The sequence below is a fragment of the Falco cherrug genome, chromosome 5 (genome assembly GCF_023634085.1).
Source record: "Falco cherrug isolate bFalChe1 chromosome 5, bFalChe1.pri, whole genome shotgun sequence".
In the NCBI taxonomy this organism is placed as follows: Eukaryota; Metazoa; Chordata; class Aves; order Falconiformes; family Falconidae; genus Falco; species Falco cherrug.
Window position 1 is genome coordinate 64,427,833 of NC_073701.1, and position 24,690 is coordinate 64,452,522.

The following is a 24,690-nucleotide window of genomic DNA, read 5'->3' on the forward strand; positions in this document are numbered from 1 at the left end:
GCAGGGCAGGGGAAAAATTAACCCTTTGCCTATTTAAAGTTATATCTACTATACAGAGGAATTCACTTTTACTGCAGAAAGTACATCCTATTCATGCCAAAACTTTAAGACCTTAATCGTTAAGTCTGTTCTGAAGGTAGTCTCGTTCCTTTCTGGTTTTAGGAGCTGGTCTGATAACTGAGCTGGTGAAACTTGGACCAGACTAAGATTAGTTTGCAGGTCCCACTGCCTGGTGAGCCTGTACTTGGGCTCGCACTCAGCATGTGTGAATGGGTCATGGCACAGGATGAAGGGGATGGCTGGGTTTGAGGTAGCAGGAGCAGCTATGGACTGGGAATAAGATGACAACTGATAGGTTGAAATGATGGGCCGTGGCAAGGCCAGCTCTCATCAAATCTGAGAGTGGCTTTAAAGGCTGCAGTGGTCTTGAGAGCAGGTTCAGCATCCTGACAACATGCATTTGGTGGAAGCTATCTTTTTTTCCTGCCTCCCCATCCCCAATGGCTCTTTCTCAAAGAGATGAGGAGCCAAGCACAGAGCACTAAAGTCATTCGGATGAGGTGGCAGAGGAATCCAGATATTCCAGATTCAGGGATTGGCATTTTTCCCTGTTTTGAGCAACAAGCCCCACTGCAGCTATCCCAGAGCACAGCTTCAGATGCCACGTCTGCAGTTGAGCAGGAGCAAGGAAACGTTAGTCTACTGACAGCTTGCTTTAACCTTACAGAATGATAATGAACTTCCATTGAGCTGTAGCTGGCCCCTCGTGAAGGCTGGCTTAGACTACAGAAACAGCTCACTTCTCTGAGGAAATCTTGCTTTCATTAATAAAAAAAGTTTCTGCTGTTGCTTGAATTTAGCTCTTGAATTGAGGATTAAATATCTCATCCGCTGAGCACAGTTCTTGGTGCAGCTCTCTGGCCAGAATGACCACACTGGAAAAGTTAGGTAGGAGTCGAGTGACATGTCCAGCGCAATCCTGCTATAGGGCTAGGGAAGGAAAACACTGCTATCCTCATCTCAGGTATTAAGTAACTTCCAAAACAGTTTGGAAGACGCTAGTAAACTTTGTACAGTTTGATACAGGTTCCAGAAATATGATTCATTTTCTGGTCTAATTGTTGTACCGGACTTTATGCTGCTTTCCTCAGTTCTCTTGAGGAGCAAAAGCATCTTGTGCAGTCCTGCAGGGGAAGAAGGGCAGGATGCCAGGGAAGCACCAAATCCATGTTGCGGACAGTGGTGAGTACCATTGTTCCAACCATCAGGAAAGAACAGGTGTGTCTTTTGTCCAGTATAGCCAGTGCCCATCTACCTGCGTGGTCTTTGAGCAAACAAATGTTGCAGCTGCTTTCTTTCTGACTCTCCAGCTCTTGGTTGCATCCCTGCAACTGATGCAGACTGCCACAGTTCTCCTTTGGCTTGGGTTCCAGCAGTCCCTTCTGCTCAGCTGTTGGTAAACCTGTCTCCATGGCCCTGCTGTGACTGCAATAGCTGCATTAATGGAGAAGCAAAGAAAAGGGAATGGAAAGCACTTAAATTTATGCTGCTATTTTAAGCATCCAGCTGTCCAGAACTCTCTAGAAAACTCAGTTAGTCTCATATTTACCAAGCCCAGGAGACAGCTATTCTGAGATTAGCTTCTCTTGTGCCTGAGCTCTCTGCCAAAGACTGCTGCAGACAGGAACAACCTGGTTTTTAGCTAGTGGAGTGTCAAAGGCTCCCCTGTCTTTGCCCAGCAGCTCTTGATGATTCTTTGGACTGCCTCTAAGCACAGGAAACTGTGTTTTACAAGGCTGCTGTTTCTTCTGAAGATGCTTGGCTCCTAAGATCAAAGACTGGAGAGGTTTATTCTTCATCTTGGTTGAAGTAGGCTGGGGAGATTGGTGGTTGCCCTACACGTAGCCAAAGCTAACAAACTCCACAAATGCTCTATGCACCAGTGGTCTAGCAGGGGAGCAGCAGGCTGTGTCTGTAGGCGCTCTTCCTGTACGGGACTTCTACAGGGAGGACAGCAAAGCAGAGTTTAAGCTGCAAAGGACTTGGGAGGTGGGTACCCAAGGTCTTGTAGGTGCTGCTGAGCCTATGCGGACTGAGCAGGGGAGATGCTGGCTGGAGTCAGTCTGGGCAGATCAAATCTGGTTCAGCTTTGGGTCCCACTTTGAAACTGCTCCAGCCCTCTTCTCTCTCCCTCCCCGATTCCCACAGCAATGAGCAGCTCCCTGGAGGCAACCTCTGGATGGCTGTAGTGTCCTGGCATTTTAGTTGTGTCTGAACTCCAAAGCATTACTTTAGAAATACTGGAGTATTCCTTTTAAGTAAGCAAATGCTATGAATTTGCATTAAGAGATGGTTTCTGCAATGTGCAAGTAATGCTCTAGAGGAGCATTAAGAAATGAGGGGGAGAAAAAGACTGTGTTCTTGCTTGAAAATGTCTTTCTGGATGGCCATCTGGATGCTGACTTGTGTATGACTGTGGTTTCAGAGCTTGATGCTATGTGCTAATTCACTGTCTGGAAATGGAAAGGCACGTTGCTTGGAGGCCTGTAAAGTCTGTTCAGTGGCCTGCTGAACTCTGCTGGTCAAATTTATAGGAGAATATGCTTTGTGCCAGCTGCTGAGTTTAACTGAGGACCTGTGTAGGCTGCTTCTGGCCCTGTTGTGATGGTGTACAAAATTTCCATAACAAATATTCCCACGTCCTGGAGCAGCCAAGGGAGCTGGCTGCTAACGCTTGAGGAAATACTGCTGAGAATAACTCTAACCTGCGGGGCTGTCTTGTCCTCAGCATGCTTGGGCTTTCCACCCCTAGGACCAGGGAGGAAAAGTAAGGAGAGAACCAAGAATCATCCTCAAATGGTCGAGTGTGTGGGCAGGTCCCTTGTTCTGAGCAAGGATGCAAACCTTTGAATGCCCTGGATGCAGTGGCAGTATCTCCAGGGTCCGACAACCCAGAGCAGGGCTGTGACGCTGCAAACTGGGCACCGATTCCTGTGCGCTTACTTTCAGTTCAGATGCAGAACATGCCAGAGAGGGTCTGGGATGCCCACTGGTCCTGTCTGGCTGCTCTGATGTGTTAGGTTCCATTCTCTGAAAACTTGTTCTTGCCCTCCAAGTAAGCACTTCTGCACAATTCAGATGCTTTCCTTCTATTTCTTACCCTCCTCCATACTTGACACGGATAATTAGATCCCTTTGTTTCGGAAGTACCATTTGAGTATCTCTTAAGAGGCTTTTATTGACTTTTTCTACCCCCATCATGTCACACAGACCAACTTGCAGTGCTTTCAAATATTTGCTTTTCCTCAACCCACCCCTGAACCCTCCGCTTTGGCTGTGGTTAAGCTTTTTCCTACCTGCTCAGTGCACGCACAGTCCCCAGAAGACTGTAAATAAAGCAGCCTGGCAGGAACACGTGGGCTATGCTGACAGCTTCGTACATTAGGCAGCCTGCAGGATTAAAACTAATCCTGTTGTGTAGTAACAGCTCAAATACCTCAAGTAGCACTGCTTTTACTCGGCAAGCAGTTGAGCTCCTACGCACAAGCGGAATGAGAGACATGCGCTTGTGTGCGGCTGCTGCAGGCACTGGTGTCCTAGGTCTGCACCGAGGAAGTTTTGCTGATGGTGGGGAGCACCAGCAGCGCTGCTGGAGGAGAACAGTCAAAATGCAGTCCGTACATCCCTCAGGGTGAAGGTGAAGTGGTATATTTGTATCAGGGTGGGAGCTGGCTGTAAGAAAGTTTGAGCAAAGGGTGGTTGTTAAGCTAAAGGGAGAGGCTGATGGTGGAGTTGGTGTGTAGAGCTGAGATGCCCTCAGTTACCTTGCAACTAGGAATGGAACAAGAAATGGAAGGTCTTCAAAGGAAGCACGATACATGTAATCTCCAACCAGGTGTTGCATGTGTGGGCTGCAAAGATCCTTTGGGCCAGTTCCCCACTATCCTGCAAGGACAGGGAATCTCTGAATGCAGGAAAGAGGGGGGCATCTTTTTTTTCCTCTTTTTTTTTTTTTTTTTCCTTCCAGGTAGGAGATTGGTTTTTGCTGGCAGTCTTGTTTGGCAGAAACAGTCTTGCAGGCACTTACCTAAATAAATAAAAAAACCTAAAATAAATGTGTAACGGAGGTAGTTCATGTAAGAAGAATCCTCTCCCATCCATGGAGCAGGGTACCTCTGGACAGCACTTGATCCATTAAAGACACTAAGAGGGGATGCCTCTGACTGGCTTCCTGTAGGAAGCCAGCACCTAAATGAGGTGTGTGGTTAGCTGGGTTCAGCTCAGATTTTCCAGCCTTGCTTCCTAACTGTGGGAGGAGATGTGGTCAGCCCGTCTTATGGGCTTGTCCAGGGACTACACCAAAGGTTCCCTCTTCCCTGACAAGATGCCAGTAGATTGTGACTTGTATGTTACTGGCATTAGTCATGTGAATTAGTGGTGAGTTAAACTTGGATGGTGCCACTCAGAGGTGGATCAGTGGTCCTTGGATGACTTCAGGCTTGCTGAGGTAAGGAGCAGCTGGCTGAACTCCTTGGTGAAGAGGAAACAAGCCAATGTCTGCTTATAGCTGAAGGCATCCTTGCAGCCCTGTGGACTGTGCTGCTGTTTCGTTGTCATCTTTGTCCTGAGTTATTGTGGTACGGAGGAGCCTCCTGTCCCTGGGAGACCAAGGCACGGTGAAGAGTAACTGTGGAGACACCCTCTGACCTTCCTGTCAGGGGGTTTGAGTTAAGTCCTGTTTTAATATGTGTGCTAGAGTGGATTCCTGTACAGAAACATCTCATCCCATAGTCTGGAAACAAAGCTCAGAATGGAAAAAGAGGAAGAAGAGGATCCAAAACAGCAGCAGTTTTGAGCTGCGAAAGGTGATAGAGCAGATGGCCAAATCTGGCCTCCGTGTAGTTCTATGGGTCTCTCTCCATATCCTTCCATTGTCTACCCTGGACCGTGTAAGAGGTGCTGATGTCCTTCTGATTGTGGAGGGGGTTCACAGCATCTCCTGCAGGTGACACAGAAAACACCAGAGTGAGAAATAAGAATATGTGATGCTTCACGCTGTGATGGAGGCTCCTTTGCCAAGGTGGGATGTGGAGAGCAGTGGGGGTGCAGCTCTGTCCTGCTTGGGTAGCACAGGCTTGCACATGCCCTGTCCATTTAGCCGGTGAGCTGGTCTAACTGGGGCAGACCTCTGGTCTTGAAAAAGTGGGCTTCCCTTGGTGATATCTTGCTGTTACATAGTAAAAACTGTTCTCTAGCAAAGGGAGGAAAAAAGAAAAATTCCTTTTCCAAAGGTTGTCAAACCTCATGAAAACTCAACCAGGAATGTAATAGCTTTCTTGCGAACTGAAAGTGAAGGGAAATTTTTTGGGGGGGCGAGGAGCTGTTAACCTTGGATTTATGGGCAAGTCCTTCCTAGGATGGATGAAGGAGGTTGTCTCTTCTAATGTCTGTGTATCAGCCTGATTAGCCAAAACCTGGCTAGGGTGGCTTGGTGCCCAGTACGCAGAAGTAAGAGCCATAGTCTGCTGTTTGTGGCGATAAGTGGTCATGACCTCCTATCCCCAAAAGGGTGTGAGGGGGCAGGTATTTGGGAGACATCTCAAACTGGCTGCTGCTTTTTAGGCAAGCTGAGATGAGGGATGTGTTCCACAAGTGCCACTGTGACTGCAGTGCAGAGGAGCCGACTTGCGAAGGGTGCTGTGGCTGTTAGCCCTGTCTCCCCGCAGGGGACCGAGCACAGCTGACAACACAGAGCAAAAGGGAAAGAGTTCAAATGCAGGAAGGACATGATGGATATGTTTGTTTTCCTGTTTTGTTTGTACTCGGAGCTCTGATGGGTGATGGTAACCTGGAGGTTTGTAGGAGAATTAGTTGGCCTTGGGATAAGGGGCAAAAGCCTCCCTATACCTAACCTGTGCCTAAGACAACTGGGTGCCTGAGTCTCTCTGGAGAGGCTGCCTGTGCTTCAGGAGGATGAAAGCCCTCTGACACAGGCCTTTAACTGCCTGCAATGGTGTTCCCATCTCTTCTGCAGACCACCCATTAAGCTGCTGCCTGGCAGGGAGCAGAGACGTGCACTTGCTGAAATCCTCTGCGGGCTCTGCTGGTTGCGCTTGCACGTAACCTTCCTGGCTGCCCCCTCCTCCCCTCCGCCTGTGCAGTTGCCTGCTGCTCTGGTGCTTTCTGCTTGCTGTCCTCCCAGCTCGGCAGCCTCTCCGCACCCTTTGGCCTCCCGGTCCTTCCCTCTCCCCACCTCTGCTTCCTTCTCCATCGCGGCTTGAGCAATTAAAAATTTGGGATGCAAGGTGATCCTTTGGAGGTCTCTGGCATGGAGGCACTAGCTGGATGCCTGTGCTTCTTAGCTGTAGCTTTGTGACGAGGCAAATGTTTTGGTACTAACAAATGACAGAATGAGGGCAAATCTACATGCAACCTGTTTTGCCCTTGCTGGGAAGCTGGTCCCTCTAGAGCTGGGCTTGGATACCAGCTCTTACGAAATCCTGGTGTGTGCCGCTGGTCTCTGTGGCCGGAGGATTGGCACAGTGGTTTGGATAAATGCACTTTGGCCAACTGCTGGTGTTGTCTTCCCTTGCTGCATCTCCACAGTGTAGCGCTGAGATGAGTGGAACTGAGCTCCCAGCCCACTGCCATTCAGCAGCGCATCAAGTGTTGGAATCTCACAGGGGGTTGGGCTGTCACACACGAATGCAATTCCAAATTTTGGCCTGATTACACTGGAAACAAGTGTTGGCAAGGGTCGTCTTTATATTCGAGTGGTAAGAGGAAATGCTGCAGCTTTCCAAAGCCAGATACTGTAGCTCAGTTTTTGCAGACCTGAGGTATTATGATGAGCCTGGGAAGATGATAACCAGCTGGCAGGGTGCTTACAGAGGGCTGGAGCAAGCACATGTAATAGATACGGTACCATTATTGTTGTTAACAATACAAATATGCTTTTACTTATTACTTGGTGAGTACCCCATTGGAAACATTAACATTTAATTAGCATTGATTCTTCTTGAGTGAATTGCTCTAAAACCTGGGGCAGTGGAGCCCCTGTCTCTTGCTTAAACAGCAAATATCACATAACCAGCTGTTCACTTCATCAGCAAAAAAATTAGTTCTGTTTAGCACTGAAAACTTACACCTCTTGTATTGAAAATGGTGACCAGAAATTTTCAGGCTATTGCTGGAAACTGGGCAGGTAAGGCTTGGCAAGGAGAAAATTGCAGGTGATGTTTCTAAAGATTTATTATTATTTTTTATGGAGGAGTGTGCAGGATGCTGACTGGTCCTTGTATAGAGGAGGATCAATCCAGCAGTATCTTTTCTCGGGGATTGCTACTGGGATTAGCTTTAATTCAGAAGGGTCAGTCTGGCTAAAATGCTCCAGTACCAAACCTTGCTACCCCAGCCGTGTGCTCCTACAACTGTGGAGAGAAAATCTCTTTCCCCTAATTTTAGATGTGGTATTGTGTATTTGTCTCACCGCAAAACTTGCGATACGGAAGCACTTCCCTGTCCCTCTAATCAGCTCAGGTATCAAGCATGAGGCAACTTTTCTGCAAGGCTGTCTCCTCCTGTCCTTTGTCTCCGATTTAATGTGCCCTTTTTCTAGGTGACCCTCCACAAGCTGCTGCCTGGATTGGCCAGTGCATCCTCTACTTGCTGGTAATGGTTTTTGAGAAGACTGTCATCAGCCTTGTCCTGCTTATCCCTGGTTGGACAAAGGTAAGCTCCTGGGATGTATTTTCCTTGCCACAGCTGCTGTGGCTTGTTTCTTGTCAGCTTTGCTTTATTAGTGGTCCCCATCATCACAGGTCTTTAATCCTTATGACTTGTTGACATCCCTCTAATCATTAGCTATTACTTAAGTCTGTGGAAACATGACTTTCATAAGAGTTTGGCTTTTGACATGTTCTCTTGCTAGTCAAAAGCTAGTGGAATCAGATGCTGCTTTAATTTTCTTTTCCATCCTTGGAAGGATAAACTGGGCTGGGCTGGCAGCTGAGGTAGTTCAGTTCTGCCAGAGGATTTCTTAGTTATCTTGTCAAGTCAGTTCATGTTGTGATCCTGTGCCTGAACTAGGGGCACTCTTAGAGATTAATTTGGAAGAATTATCTATTCAAGTAGTAGTTGTTCTTCATTCCCCCAGCTGTTTCTGTATGTTAGTTCATGCAGCAGTAATTGTGTTGATCATGAAGTTCCTCTTTTAAAAAATAAAAAGAGTGGCACTTGTAGCTGCATACCTGGTGGCAGTGAGGTGTGGTGGGTGTATAAACCAGTTCTGCGAGTCTGTGGGGTAACTCCAGGTTTGAGTGCATTTACACGTAGTGCCTAGTACCTCTCAGGCTGGTGGGACTTGACTGAGGAGTTAAGCTCCCAGATTGCTGTAAATCTGTTCCTTTTCAGGGCTTGTCCTTCAAACCCAGTAGCCTGCAGTGCTCAGACTTGGACATGAACACGCTGTTCGGCAGCACGCACTGCTAGATCCAGAGATGCTGCTGGTTTCCTCTCCATGCTTATCGTGCATGGCTGGTGTCCTTATTTTGCAGCTAGGCTCCAAGGAGCCAAGGAAAGTCCCCCAGTTGTCACGGGTAGTTACACTGAATGACTAGCAGTACTTATTTCCTGCTCTGTACAAAATCATGTGTTTGGCAGCTGGGCTAAAGGGATAGCACGTGTAATCTTCCGAAGAGCTTCGCTAAAGCAAAGTCTGCAGAGAGCCCTAGTGAGGAGACTGCTGGTGTAAGAAGGCAACCAGTTGGCAGCGAAGATCTTATAGCAGAGCCGTTCAAATAACGCTTCTAAATGCTTTCTCCTCTCCAGCTTCAGCAGATCCTCCTGGGTTACATCCCAAACCCCCAGCTGGAGCTCGTCCTGGTCATGCTTGTTGTGCCTTTTATAGTCAATGTAAGTGGTGCCTCTGCAAGCACTGGGTGAGGTGGTTTGGAAGGGATGGCCCATCCCCATGGGGAGTGTGTACAGGAACTGGCTTGGGGGAAGCCTTGAGTAACTGAAGTGTCTTGGACAGGGTGGAGGGGAGTGGGAACAATTATCTTTTGTCACAAACACACAAATCTGTCGCTACTGTCCTGCCATGGTCTCTGTTCCAAATTCCTGTTCCCTTGTTCCAGCTGCTGGGTGGCTGACTCTTCGCCTCTTTGAAGAAAGCTGGGACTCATTAGCTGAGGGCTGCATCTCAGCAGCAAGCTACAGGCATGGAAATGCTCCAAAGCCTTTGAAATTCCTGTAGGATGGCTTGTCACTGGTGATCTGTGGCAGCCTGCCAATCTAGCCATTTAGCTAGACTTCAAATTGTGTTACAGCCAGGCGTTCAGGTTACCCAAAACTATTGATATTCTCAAAACTAGTTTGGCAAAACCTCTTTGAAATCTCAGCTGTGCCCAGAATTAAGGGAGCCAGGAAAAGCCCTGACCTGCTGCTCAGTTCCTGCTGAGATGGGGGAAATGAGAACAAGGTGTGTGTCAAACTTTTTTTTTTCAATGCATACCATGAGCATTGCAATGGTGCAGTATTAGTAAAGTTGGGGTTACCTGCCTCTGCTACCAGCCTCTCCACCACCCTAGACTGCATTTCCTGATTTGAAAGCAAACTCGGATTCTCAAAGAACTGACCAGGGACTGGTGCAGACAGAGCAGATGTCTCCGTGCCCCACCCCCCCCCCCCCCCCCCCCCTCGGTTTTCAATATCTATGGAATCAATAGGATTTATATGAGAAGAGACCTCAGGAATTTGACTCATCTGACCCCCATGAACATGCTTGATGCAGGGTTACTTTAGATATTAAATTAGGTTGGTCAGGGCTGGACATCTGGAGGAATCAAAAGGAGAAGTAATGGCTGTGATTCAAGGACTTTGGTCTCTGCAATCCATTCATGTAACTTCTTTCTCCCCAAGGCCATTATGTTCTGGGTTGTGGACAGCTTGATCATGAGGAAATACAAGCAGAAGGACACCCTAGCCATCAATGGATCCATAGAAACTCCTCGAGCTAGGAGGACTGAGGAATCTCAGGTAAGGCCAAGGATGTCCTTTGTTTGAGACCAAACTGCAAGCTTGTAATACGGTCGTGTGCTTTACCACAACATACCATCACCCCAGGTCTAGGCAGCTTGGTGCTTCATGAATGTGGAGGGTGACCTGCTAAGTAAACCAGCTTCCCGTGTTTTAGCTGAGGTCAGCAGAGGGATATTTCCTGGGAGGATCTCACCCTGTCTAGCAATGAGAAAAATCACAGCCTATGAGGTGCTGCTGAAATATTGCCCGAAATGATGACAGTATCTCGGGGGGGATGAGCTAGCTTTTGCACTAACCCATGTGGGCTTGTTGGAGTGGCAGGCTGAAAATGGGGCGTATCTCTGCACTGGTGCTCTCATGTTAGTTGTAATTTATATATTGCTTTTATATATGTAATAATGTTTCCCATGTTAATTGTAATTAATCTTAGCTTAAAAGAGCTTGCTTTCCTCACTGTAACTGATAACATCCCTTTTTAGAGGACATAGGGCTTCTAGCTAGGCCATTTTTGTCAGCGTTTGGGGTTTTTTTGGTTGGGGGTGGTTTTTTTTGGCCAGGTGATGGTCCCTTCGCTGTAAGAAGAGCTTGATGCATAAAAGTCATGGAGGGGGAGAAAATGCTCCAGTCCCAACAGATGTTTTTAATGACCTGTGCTTTGCTGGGCAGGTGGTGTCTGTGCTGCTCGCTGACTTTCTGGGCAGAGCCCCCAACCTGAGTCACTGGGTCAAATTAGTTTCCTTCCTCCGGCACCCAGGCCTGCTTTCAGAGTGTTCTGTGCTGAGATCTCGCAGCTCACTGGCAAGACAAGCTGAGATAAGATAGTGTCTGGCAGCCGCAGGCTGACTCCTGGAGTAGCTGCTGCTGAGGAATTTGGGATGGTCAGAAATAGCACTTGCTCTGAGCTCCCTTTGTAAAGAGTATCTCTGCTCTGGTGCCGATGGGTGGGATGGCCGGTTGCTGGTGAGATTGCCGTGCGTGCAGCGGTGGTGGTGTTTAAGGGTGTGCTTGGCAGTCTGCACAGCAGCGTGGCTTCCAGTCTCAAGGGTGCAAGGGGGAAGAGGCTGCTGCTTGTGAGGATGCAACGCTGGAGGAACCCTCCCTCTGGCAGGGAGGGCAGGCAGATGTGAGCAGCTGCTGAGACTAGTGAGTCACTCCTGGCCCTGCTTCCAGATAAACAGTTGTACTTTGGCAAGGTCACTAGAAACACGCGAACAGCGTGCCTCGGGGAGCTTCCTGAGCAGTGTGTGTGGTGGGGGCATCCTTGAGAAATCCTTTGTTTTGGAGAGAGGAGGTAGAAGTGGTCTACTGCTGGGTCATACTGGTATGTCTTGATGGTTGTGCGCTGGAACTAAGAACTCATAGCTGGGATGTGAAGGTGGATTAACTCTGAGCATGAGTTTGTCCTGGTTGTGGTAGAGTCCTGGTTTCTCGGTGGTGGCCAATGTTCAAAAGTGGTTACCTCCTTAGAAGGGCTAGGCTGGAGGTCTGCTCAAAATGTGAAGGTGGTGGTGAAGATCTGTCTTACTGACTGGATGTGCTGGTGTGTTCCCAAAGGTTTAAGATCAGTTAAAATTACACCAGCTCAGAAGCAAGGGTAAGGGGGTGACATCTCTAGTTGAGACACTAGGTTCCAAAGGCTGGAAAGCAGGTTGAACTTGCAGCACCTTGTCCTATAGTTGTGGTGGCTGCCACAGATTCACAGATGGTGTTGCGGCTACTGGCCCTCTGCCTTGCTCCACTGAAGGGGGGTGCATGTGTTCTGTGGCCTCTAGCTCAGTTTTGGATAACCTGAAGGGAAGATACCTGTTAATCTGAAGAAGGTAGGAAAGACTCTTGTGGCAGCTCAACCTTGACAGGTTGTTTCAAGTAGTAGACACAACTCCCACAGTCTGACTCTTGCTGTCAAAGGCTTCTCCCATCTTCCAAGTACTTGACTACTTTTCTCAGATGAATTTTTGCCGAGATCTTCAATGTGCAGGTCATCTGTCCATCTTGAAACCCTCTGATCCATCACTGCAGTGGAACTACCAAGGGGACCAGTTTCTACCTGGAACGGTCTACACGGACTGCCTCCTTTCGGCTCATATGTGTTCCTGTGCCTCTGGCCCAACAAATAGTTTGGGCAGAGAAGGAAGCTGATGAAAAAATACAGAAGTGGGTGACCTGCTTTCCCAACTCTATTTCTTGGCACTGGGCCTTGAGGTGTAGCTGTTGGCTCCTGCTTCATGTGTCAGCTTCTTAGGCTATGAATTAAAGATAATGTTGGCCAACTGAGCCCTACAGCTGGATTGATTCGAATTTAGGCTTGAAAGCAGAAAATGAGTGTTTGCTGGGCTTGTTGCTGCTAATAACCTTTCAATTGGGGAAATTTCTTCTCTTCCCCACTGCCCAGCGGAGAGGAGGAAGGGGGGCTGAGAAGTGTCTCTGTACAGGGCCGAGCTGGCAGAGGCTAATGTGTCCCATGGTTTATCAGGGTTCATCAGAGCTGTCTAGCAGCAGGCGCCAACAACTCCCCATCATGCTGCCTTCTTGAATTTCAACCCTCTGTCTATCTGGCCTATAGTGTCATTATTCTTCCTCGAACTAGCAGTTTGTGTTTGGAAAAGGAGGGGGAGAGAGAGGAAGGCAAATGGGAAGAGGGGGCTGAAATTAACCTGTTCAAAACCCACACTCAGTATTTTCTATAGGGATGGCAGGAGCACTCAGTTTGGTCCTCGGTTTGGTAAACCAGCTGGGTGTGGAGAAGCAGCCCAGCACCCAGCAGTCCTGTGTCTGGTGTCACTTACTGACTCTGTGGCTGCAGTGCAGCCCAAAGAACTGGCAGCCCCTTGAGGGCTTTAAGGCTCTTCTGGGGAGCCACAGATGTGATTATGGGCTTTCACTTATAATGCAGCAAATGCTGTATGTTTTTACGCTGAAACCCTGAAAGGGATATACTTTGTCTTATGGCTGAGAGAATTTTGCCCTTCCTTCCAAATCAGTCTTAAGCTTTCTTTTGTTTCAGACTTGTGCCCCACCTTGGTAAATGTTCATGCAGCTTTTTTTTTTGTGGGATACAAAAAGATCTCTTAGGAGTGCCAGTTTGAGTCCACTGCTGTTTGGGCTGGGGAAATGTGTTCACCTGTGTGGCCCTTATTTCTACTTTGTGTGCATCCTGCCCTTGACCCGAGTCGCTCTTCCCTTGCCCTTGCAAGTGTCAATAAACTTTAGATCTAATCGGTGATTTCTTTGTTTCCTCTACTCAGAAAAATAAGTCTGTTTTAATAATGTTTTATTTGATCTTTTTTGAGCTTGTGGGTGTTTTTGTTTTGTTGGTGTGGTTTTTATTTTTTCCCCAAGGGAGTTGAGTGAGTTTCTGTTCCTTTTCTGAAGGCTTACATTTTCAGAGATAAGCCTTAAAGCAAAATTTGGTCTAATACTAGTGGTACCTGTAAGAACTATTAGTGTATTAGCTTTCCTCTCAACCTTAAACTAGCCTCTAGTTTCACCCTATGTGGGGACCTGCCTTTGGTCAGCACCTATCCTAATTCCCTTCATAGGAGCTGTGACTTCTGGCATTGACTCGACTGAGGATGCTGATGAATGCCAATGCCTATGCTGCTTGCTTTTGAGTACTGAGCAATACTCCAAGAGCAAGTTTGATTTGCTTATTGCTTAGCTGAGCTGATTATTTTTTTTTAATAGCTCAAGCTTGGGGTAAACTCCAGGTGCCTGGTTCTTACAGGGAAGCTATATGAAGGTGGGAATAAAGGTGCCTCTGGAAGGAAACTGTCCCACCTGCCAGTCCTACTGACTCCTGGCAACTCATCTATACTTAGATGCAGGAGGATGGTGGGATGGTTCCTACCTCTACGCCAGGCTGGTGGAGCTTTAGGCAAATGGGTTTCCATAGCTAGTGGGAAACACCCTGGAGCCGCTTTGTTTTACAGCCTGTGCCACAGTTCCCATGTCTGTGCATTCTGTTCCCCTGCCACTGAGGTGGCCTGGTTATCTAGAAGATCTGCTTGGATGGAGTACCAAACCAGTAGGTAGCCCCTTCTTTCAGACAGGAGGGGTAGGCAGAGCACATGGGCAGCTCTGTTTTGGTAGCGTGACCCATATTGTTTTGCCAGCTGCTGACCTCCTGGTGTGGAGAGGAATGCGTGAAGTATTTGAGGACTGCTGAGTGAGACAGTAGCACATTGTCCTGGGACTGAGAAACTGGCCCATTCCCAGCTGTGCCACTAACCTGCTGTGATCCTGACCTGGTTACATCTGCAAGGGAAGTGCCTTGTCCAAGTTGTGCTGAAAACTCCTAAGATGGAGTTGGGCTTGAAGACCATATCTGGGGGTACGTCCCATGACTGTCATAGTGATGAGGTGCTGTCTTGTGATGAAGCTCCCTGGTGAATTGTGGAAAGGTTACTGGGGGTACTGTTGGCTTGAGCAGCTTCGTACAAGCTGTATGGTGGGCAGGTAGCAACCTGAATAGGTCTGGATGTGCAATGCTCAGTGCCTGCTCAGTCATCCACGCTTGGCTGCAAGGGGATTTGATTTTGCAGGTGAAACCCACCAAAATGACTAGTTCTTTAAGTCCCAAAACTAGCCTGTTGCAGCCTGTCAGAGTTCAGTGAGTTTATAATGCTGTGACTAATTACCCGCGCATTTTTTCAGGTTCAACATCACAATATTAATATGATAAATAGAGGAAATCTTCACTTGGAAGAGATGGAAACTTTCCAGTGTGTGTCTTGAACCAAAAAACATTCCTTGAGACCAAGGGGGGGGTGGCGGGGGGTGCGGCAAGAGAGCTTAATCTGATCTACTGCTATCCTTAGAGTATCTGACGTGCTGCTGTGAAGATAAAAACATCAGATGGGGAGGCCGGAGTGTGTGTGAGGGTGGGGAGGAAATCTTCCCCTGCAGCTCTTCTGCTCCTTTGAAGTCATTGACTCATTGGAGTTTGTTTTTCCTGTTTAGTAGTTTTGTTGCTGTGGTGACTGGCCCTGTGGTGCTGCCTAAGCCTTAGCAAGTGGAGGGCACGTTAATTCACAACCGTGCGTGGAGATGGCCACAGAGAAGACTAACTTCCCTCATGCTCCAGGTTTTTTCCCAAGGAATACTGAGTTCTGGGGCTGGTTGAGCTGTTGGGGACACTCCGCATGTGAATGCACTGGACTGAAAGCCCTTGACTTGTGCCTTTGAGCTGAAATGTTGCTGTGAGTCAGGCACAGGGAGGCTGTGTAGTGCATTGGTTCAGTCTTTGGAGCAAAGTGGGGTCAGATGGGGCTGATGTTTGGGTGGGAGGTCTACACTGCCTTGCTGGAGGAAGCCAGGTTTTTGGGGGGTGGTTGTGGTACCTGCCCCTTGTCCCTCCATCAGCCACGAGATAATGATGCTATTTGGGTTCTGTGGTGGGCAAGTGGAAGAAGAGGCAAGGGCTGCTGTTGTTGCTCATCTAGGGAGGGAGAACTGGGACCCTTGACTGTGCTGTTAGGCTTGTGCCCCTCTGTGGAGCTGCAGGCTGAGGTGCCAAGACCTGGCCAGGATTCTGATGTGGATGATGAGTGTTCACCAGAAATCCTGTGATTCAGCTGAGATCCTGAGCACAGGGGCTGGCTGCACTTCAGCTGTGCTTAGAGGTAGCTACTGTTAGGGGTAATGGCAGCAGGGCTGCTCTTGCCCAAAGCTGAGTGTTTGAGGTAAGGAGATGGGGTTGAGCAGACAATCTTTCAGGCCGTGAATATTACCTGTGCAAACCGCTCGTCCATCCAGTCTGCTGGCTGTCATTGGGTTTCAGCTCTTCTACAGTCAGTGCAGCCATAGCCCAAGTAAAATCCAGCCTTTTTCCTCTTCCAGATGATGTGGCTGGAGGATGCCCCACGCGTGGCTCCATCTGCATCGTGCAAACGCTCCAGGCCGGTGGCAGCCTGTTAGCTCAAAACAGCCTGTTGGTAGCTTCAAGTCTGGAGTTAGCTGCCGAGAGCGTAGGTGTTCGTGGAGGCAATGGGCAGCCTTCTGATCATGCAGCAAAGCTGCGGGCTTTCTTACCTGGAGAGGTACTGGTGAGAGGTGTCAGTGCTCTGTTTTGGTTCCCACAACTCTGACTGAGCCAGGAGCTGCTGTGCCAGGCAGAAATAGGATGCTACCAAGCTGGGATGCCCCTCCTGAGCTCACTGGCCATGGCTGGAGCTAACCATGTAGCTCTGCTTGCTCTTCTGACTGAGCTCTGGAGACAGCAAGCAGCTGGGGGCCTAGGGAAAGGTCTATGTTTGGTACAGCTGTTCACAAAACATGTGGCCTAGTTCCTGTATGTCTCCACTGAGGCTGCAGCCTGGTCTGAGCATGCCTGTCTGTGTGAGCCCTCTCCCATGGTGAGCCAGAGCTTTTAACTGCCTGTTCTGCTCTCAAAGTGGGGGGTTGAGACACCAGATTGTCATGGTGTCTGTGCCCAAATCTGGCTGTTATTGGAGAAATGGTCAAGATGACATTGAGGCCCTGCCCATCTTATAGAATTAGATCTTGCAGCAGGACCCCTCTAGGGGTGCCTGACCCCTTCAGCAAGCAGTATCAAGAAGAACTGAGAACTTCCACTCCATCAGCATGTCTGTTCTCCTTTCTAGGTGTTACTCTCTCCAGACATGGATTTTGATCAGTCGGAAAGCGACCAGGATATTTCAGGACTCCAGGGAATGAGCCAGAAGATGAAGCAACCAAGCTATCAAGTGGTCATCTGACAACACTGAGACAAGGGATGTGGAGGAAGGCAAATAGCACTGTGACCCTTGAGCTGGCTGAGGGAGGGCAGCGTGGGGAATGCCAGTTGATCCCTATAGATCTGCAGAGGTCCTTTTGCCTGCTGCATCTAGACCTATCCTTCTGCAGCTGTCTCTTTGGATGGTATCTGTACACCCTGTACAGGCTTGAGCAGTATCTGCTTTGCCTGTCTGACCCTAACCTGTACACATGCAGGCACATTGAGGTTAGGGATACGGATATGTACTTCCTCTGGCTGGCCAGCTGGGTGTAACTTTTTTGTCAGGGCTAGAGACTGAAATCAAAAGATTGTCTGCTTTTTTTTTTAATGGAAAAGAAAAATATCTATCCTGTACTACCTGAACTGTGACACTTTTATATGCACAATACTCTAATTGGTTTGCAATATGTATTTAAATATCTTGAATTGGGAAGATTGTCTCGGTGGATCTGATCCTTTTTACTGTTTTATAAGGAATGCAATAAATACTTGATCTAAACCTGCTTCATAAATGAAGTGCCTTCATCTGCTTAGTATTTTACAAAACCCTAATGCTGGAAAGGGGAGGAAGGGGATCTGTTGAAATCTTTCCTGACCAGTTCCTCCCCGGGCAGGTTGTCTCTCTGCAGCAAGGCTGCCCTAGTCAACCTACAGAAGAAGAGCCGAGCCACAGTGCTCAGTTTCTGTAGGTGGGCTGTATAAGCCACTTCAGTACAAAGACCTGGTGCTGCAGCACCAACCTGTGCTGGACTCCAGACCAGAACAGACTTGGAGATTGATCCCAGTTGCCACCTTACAGGTCAGTGTTTACTGGGAGCTAGAAGCTGACTCTTTCCTTTTACTTAGTTTAAAATAAACAGATAAAATCTCTGCAGGACTTGATTCAAAAGCTAGAGCTGAAGAGTCAATTGGAGCCCCATTAACCAGCCCTGATCTTTGGGGGGTAAAGGAGTGGCCTCAGGTAGGACTGCTGCAGGAGAAGACACCTTTTTGCTCCAAGTGTGAGGTGGAGGGCTTTGCCCTTGCTCCTTTGTTAACATACTCTATTCATCTATAAACACACAAAAATGCAAAACACTTTGCAGCTCTCCTGGGGGGAGAGAGGGAGAGACTGAGCACAGAGCAGCTGCGTAATGTGCTCCCAGGCTGGGTGCAGATACACAGCTGTGATGAGACCCAGAGTCCAAATAGTGACAAGTCCTCAGAGCAGGGCCTGATCCAGGATTCACTAAACTGAACCAACAGACCTGGCTGAGCCATAGACAAGCTTTGCTTATTGTGAGACAGTCCTCAGAAGTGTTGGGTGGGAATTATATTTTATTTTCCTTCCTTCCTTCCCTCCCTTGTATTTTCACAAGAAAACACTCCTTATTAAGAAGTAGAAAAGAAAGGATTTGGATTTGCTAAATTAGGCAGATCTAGGCTTCTAAAAGCTGAGCTGTGAGCATGTGAAGTTGAAGGGGGAGGGGTGTTCACTTTCTTTCTTAACTTCAAAGTAGTTTAGAAGCATTAGATGCAAATCAAAGTCTTGCATGCCCCTTAGTGAACTAGACACGCTTGGCTATGCTTGCAGCTGCACAGCCTTCTACTGTATTTCTGGAAATGATGTCCTTTTTTTGTTTCTTAGTTACTTAATGAAAGGTCAAAACCCTACTTGTGGTGGCACATCAAATGGCTTTTGGAACACATGGCACACAGCTCTGAATACATTATTTATATTGCCTAGTGAAACCAGTTTCACAATGGGACTTTTGCTTGTCTGTCAGAGTTCTGCACTTGTAAGGGCTGGAACAACTCTTATGCTGTTGTCTTGATTGAAAATAGATTAAGACAGCTGCTTTGTTAGAAACTTGCTCCCTGTTTTGAGATGTACTGGTATTTTGGGTTTTGTTCTTGCTACAGGGCTGTACAGTGCAATGCTGCAGTATGTGAAAAGTGCAAAGTCAGCCAAAGCAAAGCCCTTGTTCTAGAATGGAAGGTGGGTGATGCAATCTTCATCTTAGCCCTTGGTAGAGGCTGGCTGAGGAGGCTCACAAGAGGAAATACTGTGATGTTGGGGAAGGTTGTCCTTCCCTAGCTTTGTGTAGCCAGTGCTGCTTCAGCAACCCTCGATTCAGGAGTCCTGTCCCCCAGTCTGAAACGGTGGTGTGCAATTGTTTCCATTGAACTCCCAAGTGATTGCTCAGCCCTCATTCCTGAGCTGTCTGAGCAGCTAACAATCTTTAACCGTTAACTTTAACTGCAAAGCAAGTGGCCTGTGACCCTCTTGGAGACAAGAACAAATGCGTGCCTGTATGTGCAGTTGTTGCAGCATGCTTCCTGGGAGCAATCTGTGCTGCAACAAAGGGCTATGAGGACCAGGCCTGGAAACGTTCTCCTTCAGAGAGAGGGAAGTGTTGTGATGCCCCGTTTATAGATGGGGAAAGCTGGAGTTCACAGTCCATGACCTGCCTTTGCTCTTACTGCTCTTGGGGCAGCAGGAGCACGAACTCTGGTTTCCCGTGTCCTGTGCTACTGTGTTTAAAGGCTGGATCAGTCTTCTCTACATGGTTAAATTCTCAGTTTAATGTGGGGTAGAACCCTAGGGTCTGTTCACCTAACACACTTCTTGCTTCCTTCCAAGTGTACAGAGGCTAGAGAACATCACTGACGTTTAATTTTCCACTGAAATTACTTTGCTTCCCAACCTACTGTTAACTAACTTGTGAGTGGTTCTTCCAGCCATCTGGTAACATAAGCTTGTTCAGCAGCATAAAACATACATAACCTTAGCTTCAAAGCTCGTTTTATCTTTGCCAAATGAAAGCTTCACTGCAGTGTTCACTGTAAAATATTTATTGTGAAATGGATAACTGGAGCCTTAATGAGAACTTGAGTATATTGCTTCAGGTGCTTCATATGGCTGGGAAGTTGGACTTGATCACTGTTCTCTTCATGCCCTGAAAGAAGTAGTTTTCCTTGGCTGAAGGAGGAGGAGGAAGAGAAGTGATGATGCACCTGAAGCATTAGCAATATATGTGTGTGTGTGTGTGTATATATATATATATACACACACATATCTATATACAGGAGAGATGAGAGGAGAGCCTAAGCCAATCTCTCCTCGTAGCAATACACTTGAATACCAAAACGTGGGAGGAGAGTGGAGATTTCAAAGAAATCTCTTTTCAGTAAGGACAGTATAAAAACGACACCTGCCAAACCCTGGACTGTCTAGAATTTCACTGCCACTATCCTGTTTACCCTGTGCTAGTGAAATGGGAGGCTGTTTGGAAATAGGCTGAGTGATCTTCCCACTGTCTTCTTGGGTAGAAAAGTGAACTTCACAGATACCCTTTCTCATCACATTTCTGGCCCACAAGGACGTTGCAGAGCATTAACCTTTTTGGTTATTACTTGCTCAGGACTGTGCTGAGTGAAGGTCTTGCTTTCAGTTCTCCCTTGCATGAAAGCTATTTCTCAAGATAGCTGGGCCCAAAGCAGTAACTTGGTGTTTTGTTCCAAAGCAAAAGCCTTGGCATGAGTTTTACACTAACTGGGCTCTCTGTAAGGATCTTCCAGCATGCAGTTAAATCTAGCTGGTTGCTTTTGGCTGATTTCCTCTTCCCCACAACACACAGTATGAATAAGCAACCATGTGTGTTACCTGCTCTGCTACCACAGTGCTAGCAGTACGAACTAGATGATCAAGCAACTGGAGAATCACCACCCCACCCCCAGCAGCTGGAGCTGCTACAGTTTTACAATGTAAAACAATGATTTAACTGTTAAATATGCAAAAAATCAGTCGAGACTGAACATATTTCTGTAGGTCTCTGGCAACTCTGTTTTATCCTAACACATGGATATCATTTAGCTCCTGGAGGTGCTTCCACACCCACCCTCCTTCCTTTCAGTTCTGGAGAGGCAGAGTATACATGAGCTCAATTTGGCCTTACCATGTAAATGTCTTTGTGGTTATCAAAAACTTCCCTGGCCAAGTTCTCTACTAAGCAAACTCGTCTGTGGCTGATCTATAGCATTATTTAGTGCTGCCTCACTTTAAAATAGACGACAGCCTTGCAGTTTGGGTTTCAGAGGTTTCTTTGCAGAGCCGCACCACCTGCAGTGGGGGTGGCTGGTGGACCCTTCTGTAACCTCCTGCTGCCAAATTCCTGCTGTATATAAATTCCTGCAGTGTAAGGAAGGAGAATGAGCCAGGCGAAATTGGGATGAAAATTTTTTGACAATTTGGAGTAAACAAAGACTTCCTCCCTGATCAGAAAAGCAGCTAGAAGTGTCTAAACTCAAGAGGCTGCTTTTTAGGGTCATAAGCTATCATGGGTGTTGCTTCATCATCCTTTAGGGGATTTAAGTCTCTGCTAAGCAGAAGTGATGCTCTGCTCAAGGAGGTGGCAGGTCTGTTGGAAGCTCACAGTGGAACTGTTTCTCTCTAAGGGAGTCAAGACTCAAGAAGTCACTAAACCTGCAATGTTATTTAAATGAGATGCTTCATGGAATGGGAGCCTGCACCTCTCCTGCTGCTGAAAACCAGAGGTGCTTTCAAGCATACAGCCTGTGTGCACTGAGACAGCAATAAACCACATGAAGGTTTTCAGCACTGTTTCAAGGGTCCGTAGTGGTGCAGGGAACGTCGTGTTTAGTGGTAAATCCAGGCCTCATCACAATAACCGAGAAAGCAATACCCACTTGTGGCCTGTTGATTTAAGGTTCTGATTTCTTTGTTATCTCTTTGATGCTAATGGGTCACTGCAGATTAATATCCACCCACCTCTCCTCTCTCTCTCTTTTCTTTCCCCAGAGACTAGGGTTGGAGCAGGTGCTCCAAGTCACTTCTTTGCAAAGCGTATCACCCAAGGTTGTTTCTAGATAGGCACTACGCTGTATGATCTGTGCCTCTTACCAACCAGCTGACTCACCAGCCCCTGGGGGTATTGCACAGATCCCTGCATGGGTTTATTTTGAGGCCAGCAGCTCTCTACACTGTTCAATATGAGTGCTGGCCCACTTATCCCTCCCTTCCTACTGGGAAAGCACCAACCATGCTTTTAACCATGTCCTCAACCCTTCCCCCCAACCTTTTTGTCTTCAGGAATTTGATGAACAATGTTCATCTAGCATGAGAGAGAGACAGCTGATTTCCAAGGGCAAAAAGCCTTGGTTTCTTTGGCACCAAAAAGTAAAGAAATATTCATAAGTTGCCTAATTCTAGAGGCTTCAGAAGGGAACCGCTGTCACACATGCTGCTGCAATGCATTGCTGTGATTGGTCTTAAAGGCTGTTAATTGTCCCAAAGGTGGTTCCTGTGTCAAAAGGATGAGAAGCCAAATAGTCTTTGTAGCTCCCATCGATCAGTTTGTCCGCATTGTTTTTGGCAAACCAGCAGTAAACTTCCTGCTGGCCATTGTAGATCCTCCTCTGCTTCCACACAACAGGAACGAGCCGTCCCTTCACTTTCAGGGTATTTGTAGAGTTTGGCTTTAATGCTTCAGTTTGATTCTGACCAACCTGCTGATGACTTGTGTTTAGAGATTCCTGAAGAAGTTTAACTTCATGGTTCAAGAACTGACCTGCAAGGTAAGATAAAATAGCATCCATGACTGGCTGTTTTGTGCCTGTTTTACAAGTTTTTGGTTTTTTTAATAGGCCATGTTTTGAGGATCTTTGGGTATGGGGTTGTAAATGGCTTCTCTGCAACAGCAGGATGAATCTAGGTTCTGTAATTCTTTTCTAAATCTCACAAACAGAGATTAGAATAAAACTGTTTCTTTTTTCACTTGTCAAGATACATTACCTGAGCTAAAGAGCTTTCCAAGCTGCAAATAGTAAGTTCCCTTCTGTGGGCCACAGTTACTAGAGGATAACAACCCATACAATGCCCATCATCGGCAAGCAGAAGGAAGATCTAGGCCTGAAGCTCCAAGTTCTCTTCTCTTGCCTTCTTGTAGGCCAAACCTAAGTTTGAGTTTAGAGGTTTGTGCATGCAAGTGGCCTGAATCCAAAACCCACTCCTTAATGGATCATCTCCTGCTTAACCTGGAGGTGCCTGAATGTCACAGGATCTATGGCTTCAGTCTTAGAGTTCTGCACCTGTACATGGCCGCAAACATCACTGCTTCTCCTTGGCTGAAAGAACCCAACCATCTAGTCATTCTCTGAGCCTACCTAAAGTATAGTTGCTCTCAAAATGTGGGGATGGCTCTTCTTTCACTTCACATTTGAAAGAAAGGGGTCACAAAAAGTACCAAAGTTTCTTGATTTCAGTCAGGCTTAGGTGTAAACAGCTCAGTCCTGCAAAAACAGACCCCCTGGACATGTGCAAGTACAGTACATAAAGGCTAAGCCAATGATCTCTGGCAATACACTAGCTCTGTCACTAGAGCTCTTTCAGAATCTGCAAAACCCCAGCTGACTGTCCTCTCTGCCTAGAGTCAAACTCTACTTTCCAGTGTTCCTGAGAGCATGTTAGCCACTGGGCTATTCTAAATTAGGACTACTGTCAGAGAATCTCTTACTAGTGCCTTACACAGGGTTCTTGCAGAGTATTTGGTTTCTGTCTCTGTACTGGGATCATCAAGCATGTGTATTCTAATGACAACTATTAAAAATCATAAAAAGAGCTGGAATGTAAATGTATGTGGCACAGCCACATAGCTAGGATAGTGGGAACTAGCTGATAAAGAAAAAGATGGGAGAGTAGTTGGGGATACTAGCAGCAGAGAAGTTGTTTGAGAGTGGATCTAAAAGTCTCACCTGGGAACTTAATCCCAACGTGCCTTGTTCATTACTTCTTGTCTCTGTCCTTTGAAACTGTTTGGAAGGATCATTTTTGTCTGGTTTACAGCTCTAAATCTGAGAACCTGTTACCTACCCAGTAGCCCATGGGAGTCAGAAGAGAGGCCTTTACTGTTGGAGATGTAGAACCCCAGGTGATTCCTCTGGTATGGGGCTGGCTTCTTGTAATGGTGGATGAGGATGACAAAGCTGATTGTGTCTCGTATTGTCACAGTGACGTTGGAATTGGCAGAGATGGAAACCTCGAGGCTACTGCTTCTCACGACAGCACTCCGATCACAGGACAGAACAAGTCTTTCCCCATCATCCAGGATGATTCTTTTGGGTGTGATCTCTAGATAAGATCTCTGTGGCTTATTGCTGAGGATAGTGATGGTGCTGAAGTAAGTCCGATGCTTCTTGTGGCCGTTGGGTGGTGCAGGAGCTCCAATTAATTGCCCATTCACAGTTACACCTTGCAGGAAAACAATCAATACATGAACGCTGGAACCAAGAACAGGTCTATTGTCTCAAAGATACAAGCCTTGTAACCAAGGACATGCAGATTCACCATCTCAAGCTCAATTATTTCACCTACCAATATTCAAAACAGTATAATCAATCTGTTAGAAAATTATTACCTTATATAAAGCACCTAAATTTACCCAAGCTCAGAAACACTGGCCTTCCCTGGAGACAGGTGCCCCAAGCCCCATTAGTCCTAACGTTGTGTACACAGTACTACAGGATAGGATCAACTGCTCCTCAGCACAGCCATTTCCTAAGCTCTGTTCAACCTCAGACCCATCTATGATCGAGACAACGATCTGCAGGGATTTTGAGCCACATAAGAAAAATATTTATCTTCCTGACCAACCATGATATAATTTTCTTAGACCACCTAATTGTTGAGGCATCACTCAAACCTAGGCAAATATATCACATCTTGGAGGACTAAGAAAACTGTCAGGCCTACTTTTCCTCATATTACCAAGTGGCATAGGGACTGAACTTCTAGTAAGAGGACCTAGGTGTATCTGCATGCTCCTGTCTCAAAGAATCTCAAGAGCAGTAGACAGTTGCAGTTTGATGTCCGCCTAAGGAACAAATTAGCCTGGGACACCCCAAGTAAGGGTTAC

General features: G+C 47.1%; 2 protein-coding genes across 3 annotated transcripts in view; one reads left to right on the plus strand and one right to left on the minus strand.

Annotated features, from left to right (window-relative positions):
- The window catches only part of LOC102056516 (store-operated calcium entry regulator STIMATE-like), a 35,388-nt gene extending 18,108 nt beyond the window's left edge, over positions 1-17,280 (plus strand). Inside the window, exons 5-9 of one of the 2 annotated variants that reach the window (XR_008732390.1) lie at positions 7,619-7,731; positions 8,830-8,913; positions 9,922-10,038; positions 15,880-16,007; positions 16,644-17,280. Coding sequence is in view for 1 of the 2 variants with exons in the window: in XM_055711474.1 (XP_055567449.1) it covers positions 7,619-7,731; positions 8,830-8,913; positions 9,922-10,038; positions 16,644-16,757 (428 nt within the window). In the remaining variant the exon portion in view is untranslated. The remainder of the gene's footprint in view (positions 1-7,618; positions 7,732-8,829; positions 8,914-9,921; positions 10,039-15,879; positions 16,008-16,643) is intronic. The other variant, XM_055711474.1, reaches the window with a different exon arrangement.
- A 2,316-nt stretch (positions 17,281-19,596) lies between these two features.
- ITIH5 (inter-alpha-trypsin inhibitor heavy chain 5) overlaps positions 19,597-24,690 on the minus strand; it is a 49,697-nt gene continuing 44,603 nt past the window's right edge. The window contains exons 13-14 of the mRNA XM_027815275.2: positions 23,649-24,026; positions 19,597-22,347 (exon numbers count right to left, since the gene is read on the minus strand). Coding sequence (XP_027671076.2) covers positions 22,049-22,347; positions 23,649-24,026 — 677 coding nt within the window. The 3' untranslated portion in view covers positions 19,597-22,048. The remainder of the gene's footprint in view (positions 22,348-23,648; positions 24,027-24,690) is intronic.